General features: G+C 38.9%; 1 protein-coding gene across 1 annotated transcript; it reads left to right on the top strand.

The window, feature by feature from the left end:
- Nucleotides 1-10081: 10081 nt before the first annotated feature.
- On the top strand, nucleotides 10082-12046 carry LOC117540151 (E3 SUMO-protein ligase KIAA1586-like). The gene has a single exon (XM_034206681.1). The coding sequence runs from the start codon at nucleotides 10082-10084 to the stop codon at nucleotides 12044-12046; it is 1965 nt and encodes a 654-aa protein (XP_034062572.1).
- The last annotated feature ends 9685 nt before the right edge of the window (nucleotides 12047-21731 follow it).

The following is a 21731-nucleotide window of genomic DNA, read 5'->3' as shown; positions in this document are numbered from 1 at the left end:
TGTGTGTGTACGTGTGTGTACGTGCGTGTGTGTGTGTTTGCAGTCTGATCAAAACGGTCTCTGATTGTATTCCCCTTTTGTGTGTACTTGTGTGTGTTGTAGTGTGCTTTCATGTGTGTGATTTGTTTTAGCCTGTCTGTTTCTGTTACAGTATTTGTGTGCTTTCTTGTGTTTGTTTTCTATAGTATCTGAGTCTCTTGACAGAAAACACACTGATGGAGGTGAAGAATAGAGTCGGAGAGGCATGTCGTTCCAGACTATAATGTCCTTAATGTATGCGAGGCACTACACTCTCTCCTTCACATGCTCGGGGGCTTTAAGATGCATAACAGCATCTTTCCCTATGTGATGAAGATGAAACTGCACATGTTGTGTGTTGTATTATGCACCAGTGCTATACTTTTAGATTACGGTACTTTGGGCAGAGTTTTAAAAATATGAGTGTGGTCTTGAAAGGGGAAAATTCCTCCCTGTGGTTCAATATAATGTCATCAATCTGTGAAGCTCAGTGGGTTCCAGGATTTATTTTGTTGCTCTGTGAAATATCGGTTCCTACTTTCCCTCAAACTACCTCATCTATTTCTGATTTGCATCGTGACTTTCTGCATTTTGCAGAATGATGTACAGAAACCCCCATGGGAAAGGAATTTGACTTGTTGCATTCAGTATAACAAGTATTGCAGATGAAGAGATCAATAGGGAAACCATGTTTTGACACACAGATACAAAGCTGAATGTATTGATGTCTAAAATGTTATATATTCTCAGAATCCACCATCATAAATCTACCATCTTTGTGCAGAAAGTCAATTGATTTAGAAGACACTATACCGTACACAATATAAATGTTTGTAATGTGTGTGTAAGGATTTTTAATGTGTGGCTGTGAATAAACATCCTCCTAAGTGTAAGGAAGAATTCTGACCATGTAAGCTTGGTATGTTTTGGATGTTACAGGAAGTCTGAGTGTGTTTTCGTGTATGAGTATATGATTGGCTGTTTTCATCTGTTAACACTATGTGACGGAAACAAAAGAGAGGCTGCACGTACCTCAGGAAGTCACTCACATGGCACACATACAGTAAGGCAGCACTTTGCAGGAAAGGCTTATGGAAACTCACTGCTACTTAATGTGGTGCCTTATCTAATGCAAATACACTCTTATGTTGCATGAATACATAACATATTTATTTTCAGTGACGTATTGTAAACATCTGGAATAGTGGCTCTAGAGCACATGTGTCAAACTCAAGGCCCGGGGGCCAAATCAGGCCCTTGGTGGATAATTTTCAATTACTATTAGTTCTAGCCCGCCGGTATATTGCACGCACACCTTCGCTGACTGCCTGACCCCAAACATTGATGAACTTGCACCCAAGATGAGATGCCAAGTATCTGGCTTGAATTAGCATCACAGAGCAGCACACTGAGTTTCAATGGATGTTTCCTTCTGCACTTTTTTCTTGCGACAACAGGGCATGTTTGTTTTTTTCTTTGAGGGAAAACATTTTTTTGAAGCTGTTGTTGGCCTGTGGAAAAATGTAATCATAACAAATGACTCCGGAAAAGCTGCAGATAGAGCCATAAGAAATGAATGCAACTGATTATTTAATGTTTAATGTTGTTTTTATAGGCAATAATTTAAGCTTTGTTAGTTTCAGGTTTAATATGTGCAATATGTTTATTTCAATAAGTTTTGCAATAAACATTGAACTATTCCGGCCCTCGACTATTTTATTTTTAAATGTTGGCCCACTATGTATTTGAGTTTGACACCCCTGCTCTAGAGTACCTTTTTGTAATTCTACAAATGCTTTCTACAAAGGTGAGTCACATTAGTCTTATATTAAGCTGATATTTTAAAATAAATATTATAACAGCAATTTATAATGTGTGAATGAGTTTGCTGTCTCTGTTCCCAAATATCCCATAAATTGTGAACAATGGTGGTGCTCAAATTGGTTTTAATATAAAACACTTCCACCTGTTTGTTATTCACAGGGAATTTATACAAGTCACTTTTTCTTTTCTATATTGAAAAATGACTCTTTTATGGTGATCAAAAAGTATGACTGCTGTTGTGATAGCTCGACTGCTGTAAAATAATTTGGTAGATACCGATGTGTAATTTCCTCCCGATAAACATCAGAATTTTCTCTTTTAAGAAATATTTTTTTCATTCAAGATAGCACCAAACACTTTGCCCTAATCTCTAAATGCACATTTTATTTTGTCCTGGAATATGTTCTGTCGTAAAGAGAGCCATGTAATGATGAATGATGAGAGTAAGAGAATGCCTCCAGACGGTGTTATCTGTGCTGCAGGAACCTCCATCTACGCTAAATCAAATATCATCCCGTTAAAGCATTCCATTTATTCACATGAATTATGGCAAAGACCCCTATGGCTCTCATAACATGGAGAACAAAAGGGAAGTAGTGTGTCTGTGAATTAAAGGTGGTGTGTACCTGAAGCAATGTCTTTGAACAAAAGCGCATTGAATCAGACCTCTCTGTGCCTGCAGCATCACCTTCAAGAGGACACACACACAGATCTCAAACAGAGTTTCCTCATAGCTTAATGGTCACATGCTCCTGGTAATAAAGGAATGACCTTAGGGATACAAGAGGCTGATATTAGGTTTCTCTACGGCTTGATGGAGTCTGGTTAGGTGCCTGTAGAACTTCAAAAAGTGTCCCAAATAAGTGAGCTACTCAAACATGACTAACCGGGCAGAGGCCTTACAGCAGAGCCTGGAAATGCTGAAGGGACTACATCTCCCAGGTGGCCATGGGGTAATATATTCTGTATTTTGAGTTTCTGACTCAAGTCACTTTTGACTCAAGTCAAACTTAAAGTAGTGTTTTCATATCCACAACCAAAACCCCCTCCAAAAAGCCAACAAAACTCAATACATATAAATGCATGTTCCTTTAATGTAATTTAAAGAATTTAAGTTTTTGTTCATCATAACTTTTAAGAAAGATAAACCCAAATAGATGGAATAAGGAAAGAATTCAGATACAGTTAGACAACTCAAAACACTATCTTTGGGGCCGGAGAGTATTTATTACATCTTTGGCATTCAAAGACATCTCTTTTGAATCTTTAAATATGAGAATAAATCAAGACACCTGATTTTTCATTTCACCCAATATTCACCTCATATTTTCTTCTGTTTTCATTGTCAACATCTGTAGAAGTTGCACTGATTTTATTAACCCTGTTAAAAAAATATGAACATATAAAATCTCACTAAAGTCTCACTCATGAAATAGCATGTGCATTATAATCATAGTCTTATTTGATAAATGTTCAGTCATAACTTGAATCTAAATAATGACAAATGTAAAGATGAGCGTGGAACAAAGGGGAATTTATTTATTTTCTATTTATGTTATACTTAAATATTATACTATTTACATGCTAGATTGAAGGCAGTATTCTGAAAAGCAATAATGCATAAAACATAATTTTTCCAGTCTGGCAAATCCCCAGTTGCTCCAGTCATGCTGCCAGTACAGTAAACACACACGGGAAAAAAAACGTTTTAAATGAATAAATACAGGATTTTATCCGTCATGGTGTTGCCTGGCTTAGAGGTTATACACTTATACAGTATAAGGGTATACACTTTAAATTAGGGATGCACCGAATATTCGGCCACCGAAAATTATCGGCCGAAAATAGTTAAAAAGGTTTTAGTTTTAGCACCGAAAAAATATCACCGAATGTCAGAACAGGCTTACGTTGGTAACCTAACGTGTTGTTGTGATGACGTAATAAAGACGCGGCGACCATGCTCGCGGCTGGCTCACAGGGGGGGGGGGGGGGGGGGGGGGGGACATTGACCTTGTCCATCGAGATTGCCCTGAGCCTTTAACAAATCGTATTAAATAATCTGCAAACAGAATAGCTGAAATTTCAACAAACTAAATAACTCAGTTACCTCTAATCATTAGCCCATGTTTGTATCATGTAGTTAACTCCGTGTGTTGCTGCTAGCATACAGAACACCTGACGGGGAAACGTTACTCGTGGATGGGGCTACAGAGCTGCTAGAAAGACGGTTCGAAACCCGGTACATTCCTCCGTCTGCATGCGGTGCACTTTTGCTAAATGTTAGACAAATTGCTCGTGCTTACATGCTAAACTCTTATTGCACTTATGGTAACAAGTATTCTCCACATCGAGACGGGTAAAGTTTAACCACACCTCGGAGCGCGTTCTCTCCGCCATCTCCGCAGTGTGCTCCGCTGCATGTAGCAGCTGCGTGTGTGTAAACTGCCCCGCCCCCTCGCACACAGACGGGGAGAGAGATCTCGTCTGATCGAAAATACATCATAGACGCATTTGTTGTCTTTGCATATTAGAAACGAGTTGGCGACACTAAGACTGCGATATAATGTTTTTTTAGCAATAATACATGAAATATATAAATGTACTGTATGCATTCAAAAGTGCTGAATAAATGTTTTATGGACCCATAATAGTGATTATTATTTAAGTTAAGTTTTGCCATAATCATGTCTATTTCCATAATCAGGTAGCTGAACAACATTGGTAAAAAATGTATACATTATATATATATATTTCTATTAATCATTTTCGGCATTCGGTTTTCGGCCAACTGTTTCCTATTTTCGGTATCGGTTTCGGCCAAGAATTTCCCATTCGGTGCACCCCTACTTTAAATCATTTGGATGTCCATCATTAAGGTTGGTTGCTTTATCCTAAAATAGCATAAACTATTCCTGGGAGTTCGCGTTAGGATGAAGTGTTGCATCATTGCCGTGATGAAACATTAGGCTTTTAGCTGCTTCATTGGAGACACATTTAAGTTAAAAAAGTATTATCAGATCATATTTCTGTAGTCCTTTATGTGAAAGAGGTGATTTGGGAAAAATAATATCACCCATATGCAATTCAACCACTTCTACAATAGCATAGATGTTTATGAATCATCCAGTCTGCAAAGGTTGAGACTTTATAACATGTAAAAGGTTGTACTGTACATAAAATGTGGAAAGCAAGCCTTTCACATGAAATGCAAAAGATTTGTGATTAAGAACTGACATTTAACGTCAGCTGACATTTTGCTTCTTATTACCATCACCTTTGAAACAGACATTGACATGTAGCCTTTCAACAAAAGCCTCATCTTTTGTCATTGGCTGCAATAAAATGTTCAACAAATCATTCTTTCAGCGGTCTGATAAAAGATATGTTGAATAGGAAACATTTTTTGTTACTCCCCAATTGGTGAATGTGTTCTCTATTTAGCTTTCTGTAAGTTGCTATGATGGCAGTTATGTTCAGTGTTTCAGAAACAGAAAAACTACACAAATGCAAACCAACCATTACGAAACCTTTAATTTCATTTATTGTTCCTTGTCTGTCCCTGGAGTTTTTAAAATGGGCAAGAAAAAGCTTTTATGTTCTCTGAAATCTCTCCATGGAAATGCCTGTAGGAACACTCACAACTAGTGTTTCTTACCATGTTCAAAGACATGGTGGCTGCAGCTTATCCTTCCTATGGGAGCTGCAGATGTGTTGAATACTGTATACTGAATACTGCTTTTTGGAGATGATAAGGAGTGTTAACCATTTAATCTCTTTGCCAAGCTAATCTATAGGTGTTTAGCCTAGCATAGCAGAAATACTGTTAAAGTTCAGAAATATAAAAGCAGTCAAACGCTAATTTATTTAGACAATCTTTCATCTTTTATTCAAAAAATGAACAGAACTTTGAATGCACCGTTGTGATTTCCAGTCTTTTTGTTAAGCTAGGCACAGCACACTCTGAATGGATTTCCATAAGATACTTGATAAGAATGAAAAACAATTTTCCCAAATGTTTATCTACTTGATACTTACTTGATCTAACTATTGAGCATTTTGACACCAAAAGTGAGGCGTAGAAACCGAACAGGACTAGCAGAAAACAAATATAATAATAATTGTTTAAGCCTGTAGCACAAAAGGCCTAAGGCACTAAGCCATTGGTAGCATTACCAATCATTTATTAACTAATGAATCGAAATATGCATCCCTTTCTGTATTATGAAGCACATTAGATATAGAACTTTGTTTTAGGAATGTATTGCTTGGCTATTGCTACTTTCATTAATACATTGTGTAATACATGTTTTTTTGTTTTTTGAATAATGAGCTTTGCGAAGCTGCATCATTAGCAGCGTTTCAGCAAAACATAAAGTATCACTGGATTATTTAGCAAAACAACACTGTAAACATGATCTGTTCTTAATAAACCTACAGTGGGGAATATGCCTGTGAAATAAAACAAGAACCTTCAATGCTGCATACCAAATACTTCACACGCGTGTGGGCTTTTATCTGCGTGTTAATGAGATCCTGCTTATGTGTGTGTACCTGCATACATTTCTTAAAACATGTCAGTGTGTGTGGCCGTGCAGGCATTAGTCAGACTTGTTTACACACCTGATTGAATGTTGGGTTTGTTCTGCCTGGAGTGGAATCTTTATTTAACAGAGTGTTTGGAGAGGCACTCTAAGAAAGCCGAGAGAGAAACAAACAGAGGGAGATAGAGTGGGGAGAAACAGAGAGCGAGTGGAAGAGATACTCAAAATGGGGAGTTTAACCGCCGTCTCTAATGAGAACACGTCGAGGAAGGCCCGGAGTGCAGCGCAGCAGGGGGGTCGGCCACGGAGAGACTCAACGTGTTGAACAACAGGGGGCCAGAAATAATTAGCTGACATTAGTGGCTAAATGAAACGGCCTCCCTGAGAAACAAGCACAAGGGAAGTTATCAAAACACATGTGTACCACTCTGGCTGGAGGCCCCCTCGAGTATGAAACTACACAGACACCATCAGGGCAATGCTAATTGTCATTTAGGCTAACATTTACCGACGTCGGTTCGAATCCCTGGTCGGGAATTCGCAATATAATGGAAATAAAGGAAAGTCAGTAGATTGTGTCGGAAACATTTATTTCAGTGTTGAGAGCACAAGAGAAGGAACAACTTTGACCTATTGGTGGTGTTAGAAGTGAAGTCAGAGGATCATCAACATTTTTAGAATGAATCCTGATAAAAAAAATTGCTTACAACAAGATAGTGGGTGTTATGATCCGTATTAGTATTCCCTGTTTTATTTTGTCCTGTCAAGATCTGTCTTTGGTTTCCTGTTTTATTTTGAAAAGTGTTCACTCAAAAAAGTGCGGTTGTTTTATAAAGTATGGGGTAATGTAGTCTATGAAATCTCTTTGAACTTGATACGTTCTAGCAATTACTGAACATAAAGGAAAGGAGCTATTTTCATATCAGTGTGTCTTTACGTCTTTTGAATAAACGTGTGGGTTATTGCAAATACATACTTGTGGAATTAGCTGTAGGTGGATTGACAATGACATGAACAGTACGTTAATATTAAAATACTTAGAAGTGTGTGGTGTTGCTATTTATTTTTCTTATAAAGTGGTGTCAGGTGTGTTAGCCACCTGAAGTTTAATTATGCAGCACATGAGTGTGGGAGGTGATGATGGTGGCAGCAGAGGAGCCAGGGTTTGGAATAAAGAGGCTTTTTGCTGTCAGATGCACCAGCTTTAAGCAAGTGTGACTTACAGTACATAGAGCCATACTGTGCATTGAGAGTTGCTGTTGCCCCAGCTGACCACTGCCCATTGACCAGTATCATGTAGCTGATGCAATACATGGCCTCTTTTTTAACAGGTAATACTGATATTAATAGACTGCTTGCCTATAAAGAGTGGGATGGTAAGTGCAGTACACCTTTCCATCAGTGTCACTGTGAATGAGTTTGGGGATTTAGTTTGATGTCAAGTCATTAAAGTAAAAGTGGTGACATTTTTATCATTGGCTGACATTTCCAGACAGGGAGGCCAATCAGAGTTGGGGCAGGGCTGAGAGAAAGTCAGACTATATAATGACATCATGCTAAATGCTGTGTGACCTTCAGGGCTGCATTGATTTAAATGGCAAGGTTGATTTATATCTTATATTCATTAACAACAATAAAGTAGTTTTATTCTGCAAGAGACATCAAACTAACACATGTCAAAGCGGCCACAGCCACTACAATGTGAAGAACATAATGTTAAGCTGCAAGGGGAGGATGAGGAAGATCTTTTTTACGGGGTGATCAAGAGCTATATTTAAATCACATATCCCATTGTGCAGTGGCTAGCAATAACGGTTAACCAAATAATTTCTCCAAGGCTCTGTCGGAGATTTACAGTGCCTTGACGTCTTTAGTTACTCTGAATAACTTGAAAAGCTCTTCACACCTCAGTGTTTGCAAGCAATACTGAAGACTGTGATATTCACATGACTTTGCATTAAGTGCATAGAATACACATATCAATACATACAAATAATTAACAAAAAGAAAACAAGTAAAATATCACTCCCACCACAATGCTGTTCTACACCTATTTCAGTAAAAGAGAGAAAACCAATCAAAAGTGTTTACCAACCATTGGTTTTAGGCAGTGTTGAAAGTGTGCCGGTCCTACCCGGTCCTTAGTACCGGTAAGAGATTTCCAGGTGGTCCGGAGGACCAGGAAGAATTGACAGCTCCACCCGTGGAATTTATACTACGAAGGGAAGATATTTTGGTTTGGATTACTGGTCTGGGGGAAGCTCGCGAGTGTGTGTGTGTGTGTGTGTGTGTGTGTGTGTGTGTTTGTGTATTTTTGCGTTTGTGCGTATTGTGTTTGTTTCCCGGGGAAAACACTAACGAGAAACACCGGCTGTTGTTATGCCTGCTGTGACCTCAAGTTACTCCGTTCTCCGCTTGTAATTATGCCGTTACAAGCTTCTAAGTTGTATTTATCATCTGAATTTGCCGAAACAAGTTTCATATTCTGAAAGCCAAGACTTTGTTTATTTAAAATCAAACAAAACACCCGAACCCCGAAAAACAATTTTTTTACGCAAATCCACGTTTATTTTGAAATGAGCCGTTGCTACTTCCGACTGATTTCGATGTGGGTATTTGCTTTTTCCCACTTGATCAGAACAGCGGGAGGAGAAAATAATGGAGTGACTGAATGACAGCTCGAAAATTAGGCTACGTGGTAATTAAAGCAAAAATGCAAACGACGATTCTTCAGATGTTTAAGAGAAAGGAGAGAGATGCAGAAACTCAGAATGTGCTTAAATTAGAAAAAACAACGCCCACAGATGACACAGGTGATGATGCTTATTTAGCCCAGAGAATAAACCTGGCCATTATCAAGCACAAGTACGGGCAAAAATAGGACTCAAGAGCACAACCAGGCAATAAGGTCTTTAGTCAAGCGTTTAATCCAAAAGGTAAAAAATAAAACAGGCAATGATCAAAAAATGTACTGACTTGAAGTAACGAAAAACAACCAACTAAGTTGGCGTAAAACTACTAGAGAAGCAACAAAAAAACAACCAACTAGGTTGGTACAAATGCTAAGCAGCTAGAACAATAGCTTACGTCAGAAGAGAAACATGGAGCACCTTCTGCTATACAGACAAGACGAACTGGCACTGACAAAGGAAACAGCACAGACTAAATACACAGGTGAGGAGTGATCATTAGGGACAGCTGAGGCTCATTGAGACCAGGCAGGGGATTAAGAGGGAGCGAAAATACACAGGTGAGGGAGTGAGGCGATCAGCCAGGGCCAGGATGTGACAGCCATGATGAATATAATAAGTTAGCTAACTAGCAAACTGTATATCTTAAATATAAACATTAAATATTTTGCTTTGATATCTTCTATTTTAATCTGCACATTGTGGCATACATTTTGAGACATTTTATTTTATTAGTATTTTAATTTATGTAACCAATATTCTGAAAATTCAAAGAAAGACAGAGACTTGTACATTTTTGACTGTCTGCTGAATTTAGTTATACATTTGTATTCTAATTTATAACAGTTGAGGCCCAGAGGGAGGAAGAGGAGACTCAGCCAGAAGAAGTGGCAGCAGGTCCCTGAGAAGCCACCACAGGTGATGCTAGCCCTACTGCATACCCTTCTATATGGAAAGAAGAACAATATGAACAGTTCAAACAGAAAAATGAATGGATGTATGCTCACAATGGAAGGCTGTACCCCATGCCATGATGTGAAGGATCTGGGTGTCATGGCATCCCGTGGTGTTAATATTGCTATTCAGTGGGCTGATGGAAAGATAATCCCAGCTGGTCAATCAAGGGATGTCCAGCTTTCATCACTGCGCAAAAAAATCCGTGAGCACAAGAACTCTGCAGCACATAATGAAGCAGTCAAGATTCTCCAGACAGCAAAGAAAGATATTCTTCTGAACATGAACGCGAGTAGTCAGGAGTCTGTGTTTGAGTCTACTGCCAAGGTATTCATGACAGCCTATTATGTGGCCAAGAACAACAAGCCTTTCACAGACTTTGAGAGTCTGATTGACCTGCAGCATGCAAATTCTGCTGACTTAGGGCGTGTTTTGCATAGCAAAACTGTCTGTGTTGACATAATTGAGCATGTGTCATCACAGATGAAAAAGGAACTTCTAAAAAAGATAATAGAGACCAAGAGCAAAATCACAGTATTGGCTGATGAGTCAACCAGTGTTGGGCACAAATCAACACTAATTGTGTTCCTGAAGGCTAGTGTTGATGGAGACATGGAGCCCATTGCCTTTCCATTGGACCTGGTTGAGCTGGATAGTATGTCTGCTGCTCATATCAAGGAACAGATTATGGGTTGCTTGCTTAAAAATGGCTTCACTGTTGAGTTGCTGAGAGAAATCCTCATTGGATTTTGCAGTGATGGGGCCAGTGTCATGCTGGGAGGGAAGTCAGGTGTTGGGAAGTTGCTCCAGGATGACTTCCCAGGCATCATACTATGGCACTGCCTTAATCACAGACTGGAGCTTGCTGTTGACCAGGCACTGGATGTGACAGGGGGAACAAAGGACTTCCAGGCATTCATGGACAGCCTATATTCATTATATAGCCAGTCACCAAAAAACATGCGGCAGCTGAGTGAATGTGCTCACAACCTGGACATCGCCCTCAGGAGGATTGGAAAAGTGTTCAGTGTTCGCTGGGTAGCTTCTTCATGGAGGGCAGTCTCTGCAGTTTGGCAGTCTTATCCAGCCTTGGCACAACATTTCCGTGAGGCATCAGAGGATGATACATGGGACAGCAGAGAGAGGGCCAAATTTAAAGGTCTGCTTTCTAAGTTGTGCTCCATCAACTTCCTGAAAAGTCTTGCACTGATGGCAGATGTTCTGACTGAACTTAAGAACTTGTCAGAAATTCTTCAGAACAGAAAGACCACACTCCCAAAGGCCCATGACATCATGACGACGTATGTCAAACGCATAGAAAGTTTCAATCGCTACCCAGGACAACATGCAGTTGATGCCAGTCAGGCAGAGGAAGTGATGGAATTCAAGGGAGAGGAGTTAAGAGTTGGCAGGTCTCCCATCATTGACTCTGCTCAGTTCATCCGAGCAGTGGCAGACAATATGAAAGAAAGACTCTTCACAACCACAGCAAACAGAGCACAGGCCAGTATTGCAGCCAACCGAAAAGAGGCTTATAACAGCCTTATCAATCAAATGGCAGTCCTCAACCCTGACAACTGGGACCATGACAATCCTCGATTTGGAGATAATGAGGTGAGGGCTTTGTGTGATGTCCTACATGTGAACCAACAAGAGGCCCATCTTGGATTCACAGAATACAAGGCCAGTGGAGGAAGAAACATTCCCAACAAAATGAAGAAGTTGCTCAAGGCAGTGGACACACTGTCTCCAAGCAATGCTGACTGTGAACGGGGGTTCAGCAAAATGAACAACATCATAACTGAGTATAGGAGCAAACTTACAACAAAAAATGCAGCAAATCTCCTCTTCGTCAGCTCTGTGGGACCACCATGCAGACAGTGGGATCCACTGCCTTATGTGAAGACCTGGCTGGGCAAAGGAAGAAGAGCAGCCCACTCAACAAGCTGCATGGCTCGCCGGTACACAGAAGAGGAGTGCTACTTCAGCCCTCTGTGGAAAATGTGGAAAAGTGTGTAGTTTACCTCCCTCAACATGCCTTGCTAATGGTCTGTTAAGTTTTGACACAAGTTGTATGCACAATTGAAAATAAATAATTGACTATACATATTGTCAAGTGTTTCTAATTTCTACCCCATAAAGGCATTACAAATGTGAAGTTTGTGTTCAGGGATGCATGAAGCTGGGGGCGGGAGGAGAACAATATGAACCAATGAAGGTCGGGGTAGCATTATAGTACCTGCAAGAAATTCAAACCACTTTCACCCCTGGTTTTAGGACATGTCCCTGTCAAATCAAATAAAGAAGATCAAAGCATAATTCATGTTTACTCTGATTTTCTTCTTTGTTTTCCAGTATACGTCAATATGAGACAGGAGAAACCAACAAGTCCTCCAACTCATACGACTAAATGGGCCGATTGTTCAGTCCCTTATTACGACCAAATATGTCGTTTGTTCAAGCGCTTAATACGTCCTATAATTACGTTTTAAAGTTGTTGCCCTCTAGTGCTCCCGTTGAATGCTAACATTACAGATGGTCGTTTATTCACAAATAACCCTCTCTGTAAAATCCTAAATTGTAGGATAGTTTGGCCATTAAAACGCTTTTTGATTAGATTTCTAGCGAGAAGTGTATATTGTACTTTTAGAATCCATGTCCAGTCGATATGTAGGATCTATAGTTTGATAGATATTACGAAGATGATTTGAGGTATGCGGCAGCCTCCATGTAAAGTTACGGGTTGAAAACAGTATTTCCGGTCTCGACGTTTTCATAATAAAACCAAGGATCAAATGATTTAACAGTGATATCTGCAGTACTCATCAACTAAAAAACATCAGTTTATCCTTGTTAATTATACGACATTTATTGGTTTAAATTGTGTACAATGCTTTTGAGTTTTTCCCATAGGATTTTGTCTTTCGATTCTGAGAGACACCTTTCTTTTTTCAGAGGTTTTGATAGGCGAAAAACGATTGTTTTAACTGCAATGCATGTCGGGATATGGTGTTTATGCGATATGAAATCGGAACAAAATTTTTTAAAATAAAATAATACTTTATTCCGAGTGTTCTTGCTTTTCTCTTTGGAAGTCATCACATAACGGCATTGTAATACACGGTTCGGCTGCATTAAATATTACATATCTGCCGTAGATATTTATTTATAGAGCCCTGATCAGAAGACCTTTTGACAAACTGTAAGAAATGCCGCCAAAACTGAATATGTGACGTGGACAGGGGCGTCGCCTGGGGTAGGCATCTGGGGCTTTAGCCCCGGATGTTTTTTCTTTAGCCCCGGACAAATTCTCCCTCAATAATATAAATTATACATTAACCTACTTTACCTATAGGACGGACGGCAGAAATGTAATTTCCCATGTTCAGTGAATGCAACACAGAGGCAAGACGACGCCACCAGACCAATCAGAGAGTTGCATGGAACGTTTTATTGGCTGACAGGTACGTACCTCTCCTCTGTGACAATGTTTAAACTTTAAACTGTCAGCCCCGGACGCGGAGATTCTGAAGATGGACATTAGATATTTCTTTAATAAAAAAGACGGCAATTCTCAAGTGGTGGCTCACAACAAACCCAGAGCCACCACCTGAGCCAGATGAACAAGGTATGTACCTGTCAGTAAACTTACAAGTTATGCGAACATGTAAGCAAAGCATACATTATAGCTACGTTGACGTTACTTTGAATCGCGCGGGTAAGCTAAACCGTTAGCAAGTAGCTATAGCTAGCCAGATATATTAAATAAACACTTTGTCATACAATCTAAATGTTGTGTTTTTTAGCGTTACTTGGTGATTTCAAAAAAAGCTATCTGGGAAATGTTGACTTACTGTCTGTGTTCGACATGAAGCTAGAAGCTACCTTACAGTAGTACACAGTTTATCCTGATTCCTGAGTCCTGTCAGTTAAAGTGTTTCATAGTTAGCTTAGCTAAGCATCAACCTAGCACTGAAATATATATATATGGATGTTATGTGACAGTATTTCTGAGAAAAAGTCAGCTGAAATGGTGGCATAGTTGCCACTGCTTTACGTGTCGACAGCAGAGTTGGGTGTAACGCGTTACAAAGTAATGCGTTACTGTAATAATATCACGTATGTCGGTAACGGAGTAGTGTAACGCGTATTATAATTGAATTATAATTCAGTAATCACACTACAGTTACTAACATTGCCCCGACATGCGTTACTTCGTTACTTTTATAAAATAATCACACTCACTGACAGACAAGAGGGGTTTCCGCCGCAGGTTTATATCGGTTTATATACATGTAGGCCTATGTATTCTGCGCGATTTGCGAGACCACATCTCCACGTGCAGCAGTGCTGCATAAACATGGCTGAGTCTTCTCATCTGTAAACTCCCTCAACGGGGCCGCTCGCTCTCTTTTGTTGATCGCCCTCTCACGGGTGAACCGTTCAATGCCCCGCTTCATTGTAGGAATTCTGCCATGTCTCTACCACTTTAGTTTGACCATCTCTGTTACTAAGTTATGGAATACTAAGTAAGTAATTAGTTACCTTACCGTTATGCGCTCATAAAGAATGATAAGAATAATGCGTCTTGAACTGGTTTCATTCATTAGTGTATTTACGTTTCACAGACTGTTAGCTTGTTGTGGTAGGCTGGTAGCCTATTTTAGAGCATATAAAAAGTGTGTTATGTCTTCCTTAATGCAATAGTAATTGGGGGTGCAAGTGGAGTCTCGCAGAGGCAAAACTGTGGCGCGCACACTGTAGGTGCGCCGCAGTCTGCGTGATCTGCCTGTAGGGGCGGGCCGGCCCTGCGAGTAAAGTAACGAGTAAAGTAACGAGTTACTTTATCTAGAGAGTAACGAAGTAGTGTAATATATTACTTTTTAAAAAAGTAATATGTAATATATTACTTTTTTTTTAGTAACGACCCCATCTCTGGTCGACAGCATGTTTGAACGTATTTGCAGCAGTACATGTGGCTGTCTGGCCACTGACGTTGCCATAACAACACCTGCATTTAAATGTGCAACCTCTTTTTGTGACAGATTTTGCATGAAAATATAATTCTTCTGATTGATATTTCCTATTGACAGCTAGTTTCTATGTGAACATTATGAGATGGACAGCCAGCTAACAAGCTTGTTATACAAATATTTCAGATCAAAGCTAATCCAGTGGGGCTCCTGAAAGGGAGCAAGGGACACTATGCTCCCAAATATTAAGCCTTGACCCGCATCTTAAAATTGATATGATCAACAAATGATCTGCATTGTCGGAGGCCTTTTTTCCTCATTATCATATCAAATTGTACAGCTTTCCTTAGTGTTGAATGCAGAAAGATGACTATATTAGAGTATTAAGTGAAAATGACTATATTAAAGTTTTAAGTAAATATATTAAGTGAATTACTCAAACTGCATTTGTATAGGAATGATTCTGTCCTATTGGCAGATAACTACTCTAACAGTGATATCTACAAGAGATCTACATTTAACTATTTTCAATTGGTTAGTATTACATTTTGTGACAGTGTGGTGACACTCATTTTAATGAAGACAAATGTGTGTATCTTGAAATTCATTTATTTGACAGAGCTGGAAACTGATACATACTTGTTTGTGTTTACCTACACAGTCATCACAGATGAGCCAAACAGAGTAGAGGATGAAGAAAGGAGAACAGGAGAAAGGGACACACAAGAAGGAGATACAACAGACAAGAAAGACAATGGAGACAACAATGAACAGGAACACCAGAACAGACAAGAGTCAATGAGTAACATGACTGATTTAGGGACTGCAGATACAGGGCCAAGGCAAGTGAGACATCACTGCTTTCCATCCAGCATGTTTGGCCAGCAAAAGAGATCATTTCAACCGCAAACAGCAAGTGATGAGGGATTATTATTTCCTCCTTCCATCCCTTTTTTCTGTTTAATCTGATTACTAACAACTTCTAATAATTTGACATAGTTTATGATTTAATTGGAAAATGAAGTGTTTTTAAATAATAAACCCGTTTCTGATTCTGAGATTTCTTTTTGACATATGGGTGTTGAGAGATGTATCCATATCTCTTAATGTTGCTCTCAAAGTGCACAAGATTGATGCTTTTAACTTCAGTATTTAAAAAAAGTCTTCCTGGGGGACCCCAGAGGAGGTGAGTTCCCCCCAAAATAGCACTTTATCTCTGCTTATGTAACTCCGGTGTAGTGTCCCCTCGTCAACAGATCACTCAGAGCTGGTGATTACTTTCCTGCATTTCAATGGACAGCATATAAAAAGGACACATGAGCTGCATTGCTTAAGACAGAGTTCGTACGGGTGCTTGAAATCCTTGAAAATGCTTGAAATTTGAGGTGGTGTTTTCAAGGTTGGGAAAGTGCTTGAATTTTGGGAATGGTGCTTGAAATTGAGATAAAGTGCTTTAAAATGTAAATGCTTTACTTTTACAATAAATTGCTGTCTGACTGAATAGTTCGCTTTTTAGATTAAAAGAAAATAATTGCTTCGCTTCTACATAAAACAGCTCCGCTGCGGCCTTCCCGCGCTATGCGCGCGACCTGCAAGTGTTTGTGTTACGTGTGACCTGGGCATTCGGATGAGAGTGATAGATGACTGTGTGCCAGGAGGTTGCAGTTTCAACGAGCGTTGGCTAGCAGAAGACGAGCCATGGCTAAGACGAGGGTCAAGCCCACGAGTAGCCTCCTGAAAAGTTTGCAACATAACGATGCGAGAGTCTGCGCTGACGAGCCACATGAAAGGTACGCCGGAGTAGAGCATTTTAGATTAGGCTAACGTTGCATGTTACGTTTGTTTAAGCTAACGTTAGCGAGCTGAATAGCGAACTCCATGAGGGATAATAATAATTGCAGGGGACAATCATTTCAGAGGAGCGTACCTATGTGTGCGTTACAGTCGCCATCCTGTGGTGTTCAGAGGATGAAGCTCTCACGGCATTTCGTGTTATAGTCACGAAATATAATCTATTGATTCGACACAGAGCGATTTTGAAAGCAATGTATTTCTACTGGTAGTATGTTTCGTGCCTAAACCAAATGTGACTTGCTCTCTCGAAATCAGTCACATTGACCTGAAGACACATTTTCGTTTGTATTACTGGTCTGGGGGAAGCTCGCGTGTGTGTGTGTGTGTGTGTGTGTGTTTGTGTACCGGGGAAACACTCACAAGAAACACCGGCTGTTGTTATGCCTGCTGTGATGTTACATTAGTCCGTTCTCTGCTTGTAATTATGCCGAAGCTTCAAAGTTGTATTTATCATCTGAATTTGCCGAAACAAGTTTAATATTCTGAAAGCCAAGACTTTGTTTATTTGAAAACAGATGAAAACAAACTGTCTTTTATACAAAATTGAAGTATTATACAAGTAAAACTACATTTAGCTTTAATCCCATGTAATTGTAGAATGAACACAGTCTTCCTTTGAAGATGTAGAAGTCAGGTGTCTCGAGTTGCATTACCTACAAATCATTGTATATATAATATTATTTTCCACTTGAATAGACAATAGACATTGTGAGTCTATTTGTATGCAGCTCTGCGTGATTTTGTGGCTATAATTCAGGCTAGAGGTGGAATAAGTACTCAGATATTGTACTTGAGTAAAAGTACAAGTACTCAGATATTGTACTTGAGTAAAAGTACAAGTACTCAGATCTTGTAGTGAAATTATAAGTACTCAGATCTTGTAGTGAAATTATAAGTACTCAGATCTTGTACTTGAGTAAAAGTAGAAGTACTCAGATCTTGTACTTGAGTAAAAGTAGAAGTACTCAGATCTTGTACTTGAGTAAAAGTAGAAGTACTCAGATCTTGTACTTGAGTGAAAGTAGAAGTACTCAGATCTTGTACTTGAGTAAAAGTAGAAGTACGCAGGTCTTGTACTTGAGTAAAAGTAGAAGTACTCAGATCTTGTAGTGAAATTATAAGTACTCAGATCTTGTACTTGAGTAAAAGTAGAAGTACTCAGATCTTGTACTTGAGTAAAAGTAGAAGTACTCAGATCTTGTACTTGAGTAAAAGTAGAAGTACTCAGATCTTGTACTTGAGTAAAAGTAGAAGTACTCAGATCTTGTACTTGAGTAAAAGTAGAAGTACGCAGGTCTTGTACTTGAGTGAAAGTAGAAGTACTCAGATCTTGTACTTGAGTAAAAGTAGAAGTACGCAGGTCTTGTACTTGAGTAAAAGTAGAAGTACTCAGATCTTGTACTTGAGTAAAAGTAGAAGTACCAGAGTGTAGGAATACTCTGTTAAAGTAAAAGTCCTAAATTCAAAATATTCCTCAAGTGAAAGTAGAAAAGTATTATCATCAAAATATAGTGAAAGTAGCGACAGTAAAAGTAGTCGTTGTGCAGATTGGTCCATTTCAGAATAATATATATGATGTGTTTTATAATGATTGATCATGAAAGTGTTCTCAAAGCTGGTGAAGGTGCAGCTAGTTTGAATGACTCTGTATTCTGCAGGGTAGCTTGTGGATTTACTCCAGGTGGAACTAAAGTCTGATTCAACACTTGATTAGATTTCACATCATTCATCCAGATCTGTGAAGTAACTAAAGGTATTAATACATGTGGTGGAGGAGAAGTACACCATGTACCTCTGACTTATGTTCACTGCCAACCTAAAAGTACCTCAACAATAGTAATCAATAATGTATTAAAAAGTTATTTGGCTGATTGTTTTATATTGGCTCAGCCAGGTTATATGGGATGCCTAGTCTACGTACAGATGGGTCACTCATTTTGAAATATTAAACTTAATTTTTCATCCTCGTGTCTAATGCTATCACGAAACACACATTTGGTTTTTTATAGCATAAAGAACATCTGATTTAATGTGAGGTAGGGAAATAATCATTTGAGTATGTGTATATAAATATGTAATTTACAACAGCTGTAAGGTGCTTGAAAAGCTTGAAAATGCACCTTGAAAATGCTTATAAAGTGCTTGAATTTGTCTTTGGAAAAGATGTAAGAACCCTGTTAAGAGATCCTCTCATGCTATCTCTTTTACAAAATAAGTGTCCAGTCAACAACAAAACATCAGTGATCGTATAGTGGTAGTATATTTTTCACAAGCAATGTGAAACATTAAACTAATACAAACTGGTGTACAAAACTCACATACCTGCGTTGATCTCCTGGAGTGTCTCTACTCTTTCTTCTCCACATCTCTTGTCCACCATCAGAGATTGCAAACATTTCAGAAACAGCTAGAGGTAGAGGACAAACAACTTGTTCGCTGGGCATGTCAAAAACCTCCCTGCTTTGATCAAGACTTTAGGGAGCCTTTCAGCCCCTCTAGTAAAGGGACTGGAAAGCAAGCTTTGAAAATTCAGTACCATCTACATGCTGTCATGTTCCAGACACTGCTCTCAACCACTCAGGGCCTGCACAAATACCGGCAGAAAGAAACAATTGACTTGGTGCAGGCAGTAGATTACAAAACAGCAGTTGAGAACACACTGAAAAGTTACCAAAGTAACGAGAAAGCACATGAGGTCTATGACAAGACCAAGGCCCTGTGCAATGATCTTGATATTCCCGAAACTGTGACACAGAGGAAGAAGCGTAGAAACATGGAAGACTTTGTAGTCAAGGCATCATGTGGAGCAATGTGAAACATTAAACATAAATAAACTGGTGTACAAAACTCGCATACCTGCATTTCAATGGACAGCATAAAAGGACTCGTGAGCTGGGTTCTGGTGCTCAGATTAGCTATTGATGATCACGTTGATAAATCATATAAAACAAATAGCCAATCACACTAAAAACATGTTGCTGTGACTGTGAGCATTAAACAATTAACATTAAACTAAACAAACACAACAATACGTTATTGTCCTTATAAAATAAAAACATACATTTTGTCCACCGAGATAATACAGGCACCTTACCCTCAAGAGATCCTCACGTGCTATGAGAATCTCCCACAATCCATTGCCGTAACAAAGCTAATGCAGGCACACGTTTGTGACATCAGATGGCGCAATTGTGTATGTGCGTGTTTGGACTGTAGCGCCGCCACTGTGGGCTAAGCCCCGAATGTTTCCAGGTCCAGGCGACGCCCCTGGACGTGGATCATAAATATATCAGCAATTAAACAACATCTTCCATTTCTTTTCACACAATACGTCTCATTGCAGTATCAACACTAATTCGGCTGACTTTTATATTTGATCCAATTGGTAGATAGGCTATATTTATACCATAACGGTGCACAGCTGATAGAAAGGGATTTTTTTGTAGTTTTTAAAGATATTATTTACTGAACTACCTTTCCAACTCCTCATGCAGTTGACTGTTACAGGTCTATACAGGTTCATGGTACAATGCATAAGCTTCAAATCGAGAGACTGAAACTGTATTTTCCTTTACCGTTCTGTTTTGATTTCACAATAAAGTTAATAGTCATATTATGTTTGATATTATTATGTTTTATTAACTACACCACTGGTTTTTTAACCCGCACCGCCTAGTGGTTAAAGCACGTTATTGAATTTTGTTGTTGAATACGTTTTATTTGATTAAAACATTTAAATATTAAGAGTAACCTACATACACAATTGGGGGAAAGTAGAAGGCATTATAGAAATATAGAATAGAAAATATCAAGAAGATAATGTAGTGATCTGTTGTTGATAGTGCTACAGATGCGCTGTGAATAAAATTAGACTCTGTTGCTCCTTTGAAAAAGAAGAAAATAAAACAACATAGATTAGCTCCATGGCATAATGCCGAAACCCGCAAAATAAAGCAAAAGTCGAGACAACTTGAAAGGATATGGCGTTCCACTAAACTTGAAGAATCTCGTTTAATTTGGCATATTACTCTCAATAAATATAAGAAAGCACTGCGTAAAGCGAGAGCAGCCTACTACTCTTAATTAATAGATGAGAATAAGAATAATGCAAGATTTCTTTTCAGCACTGTAGCCAGGCTGACAGAGAGCCACAGCTCGATTGAGCCTTCTATTCCCATAGCACTCAGTAGTAATGATTTTATGTACTTTTTTAACGATAAAATTGTTACTCTTAGAAACAAAATGAATGACCTCTTGCCTTTGACCAGTATAGTGTTATCAACAGCTCCCGGAAACGTAATTTCTAATATTAAACTAGATAGTAAACTAGAATAATTTTCAGCCATTAACCTTGAACAATTAAATTCAATGATTCTCTCTTCTAAACCATCAACGTGCATGTTAGACCCAATTCCAACTAAGCTGTTGAAGGAAGTTTTTCCATTAATTAGCACTTCTTTATTAAATATTATGAATATGTCTTTATTATCAGGCTATGTTCCACAATCATTCAAAGTAGCAGTGATACAACCTCTTCTTAAAAAACACAACCTCGATCCAGAGGTTTTAGCCAACTATAGACCTATTTCTAATCTTCCGTTCCTCTCAAAAATTCTTGAGAAAGCGGTCGCAAAACAGCTGTGTGATTACTTAAAAAACAATGATTTATTTGAAGATTTTCAGTCTGGCTTTAGAACACATCATAGCACAGAGACAGCTCTGGTTAAAGTCCCAAATGACATTCTAATAGCCTCAGACAAGGGACTTGTCTCTATTCTTGTTTTGCTCGATCTCAGTGCTGCATTTGATACTATCGACCATGATATCCTATTGCAAAGACTAGAGCACTTAGTTGGCATACAGGGAACTGCTTTAGG

Source organism: Gymnodraco acuticeps, unplaced genomic scaffold (genome assembly GCF_902827175.1).
Source record: "Gymnodraco acuticeps unplaced genomic scaffold, fGymAcu1.1, whole genome shotgun sequence".
Taxonomy (NCBI): Eukaryota; Metazoa; Chordata; class Actinopteri; order Perciformes; family Bathydraconidae; genus Gymnodraco; species Gymnodraco acuticeps.
This window is presented reverse-complemented; position numbering and strand designations above follow the sequence as displayed.

What these genes read in the sequence shown, in the direction of transcription:
- LOC117540151 (XM_034206681.1), top strand. Translation starts at nt 10,082, where the DNA reads ATGGAAGGCTGTACCCCATGCCATGATGTGAAGGATCTGGGTGTCATG.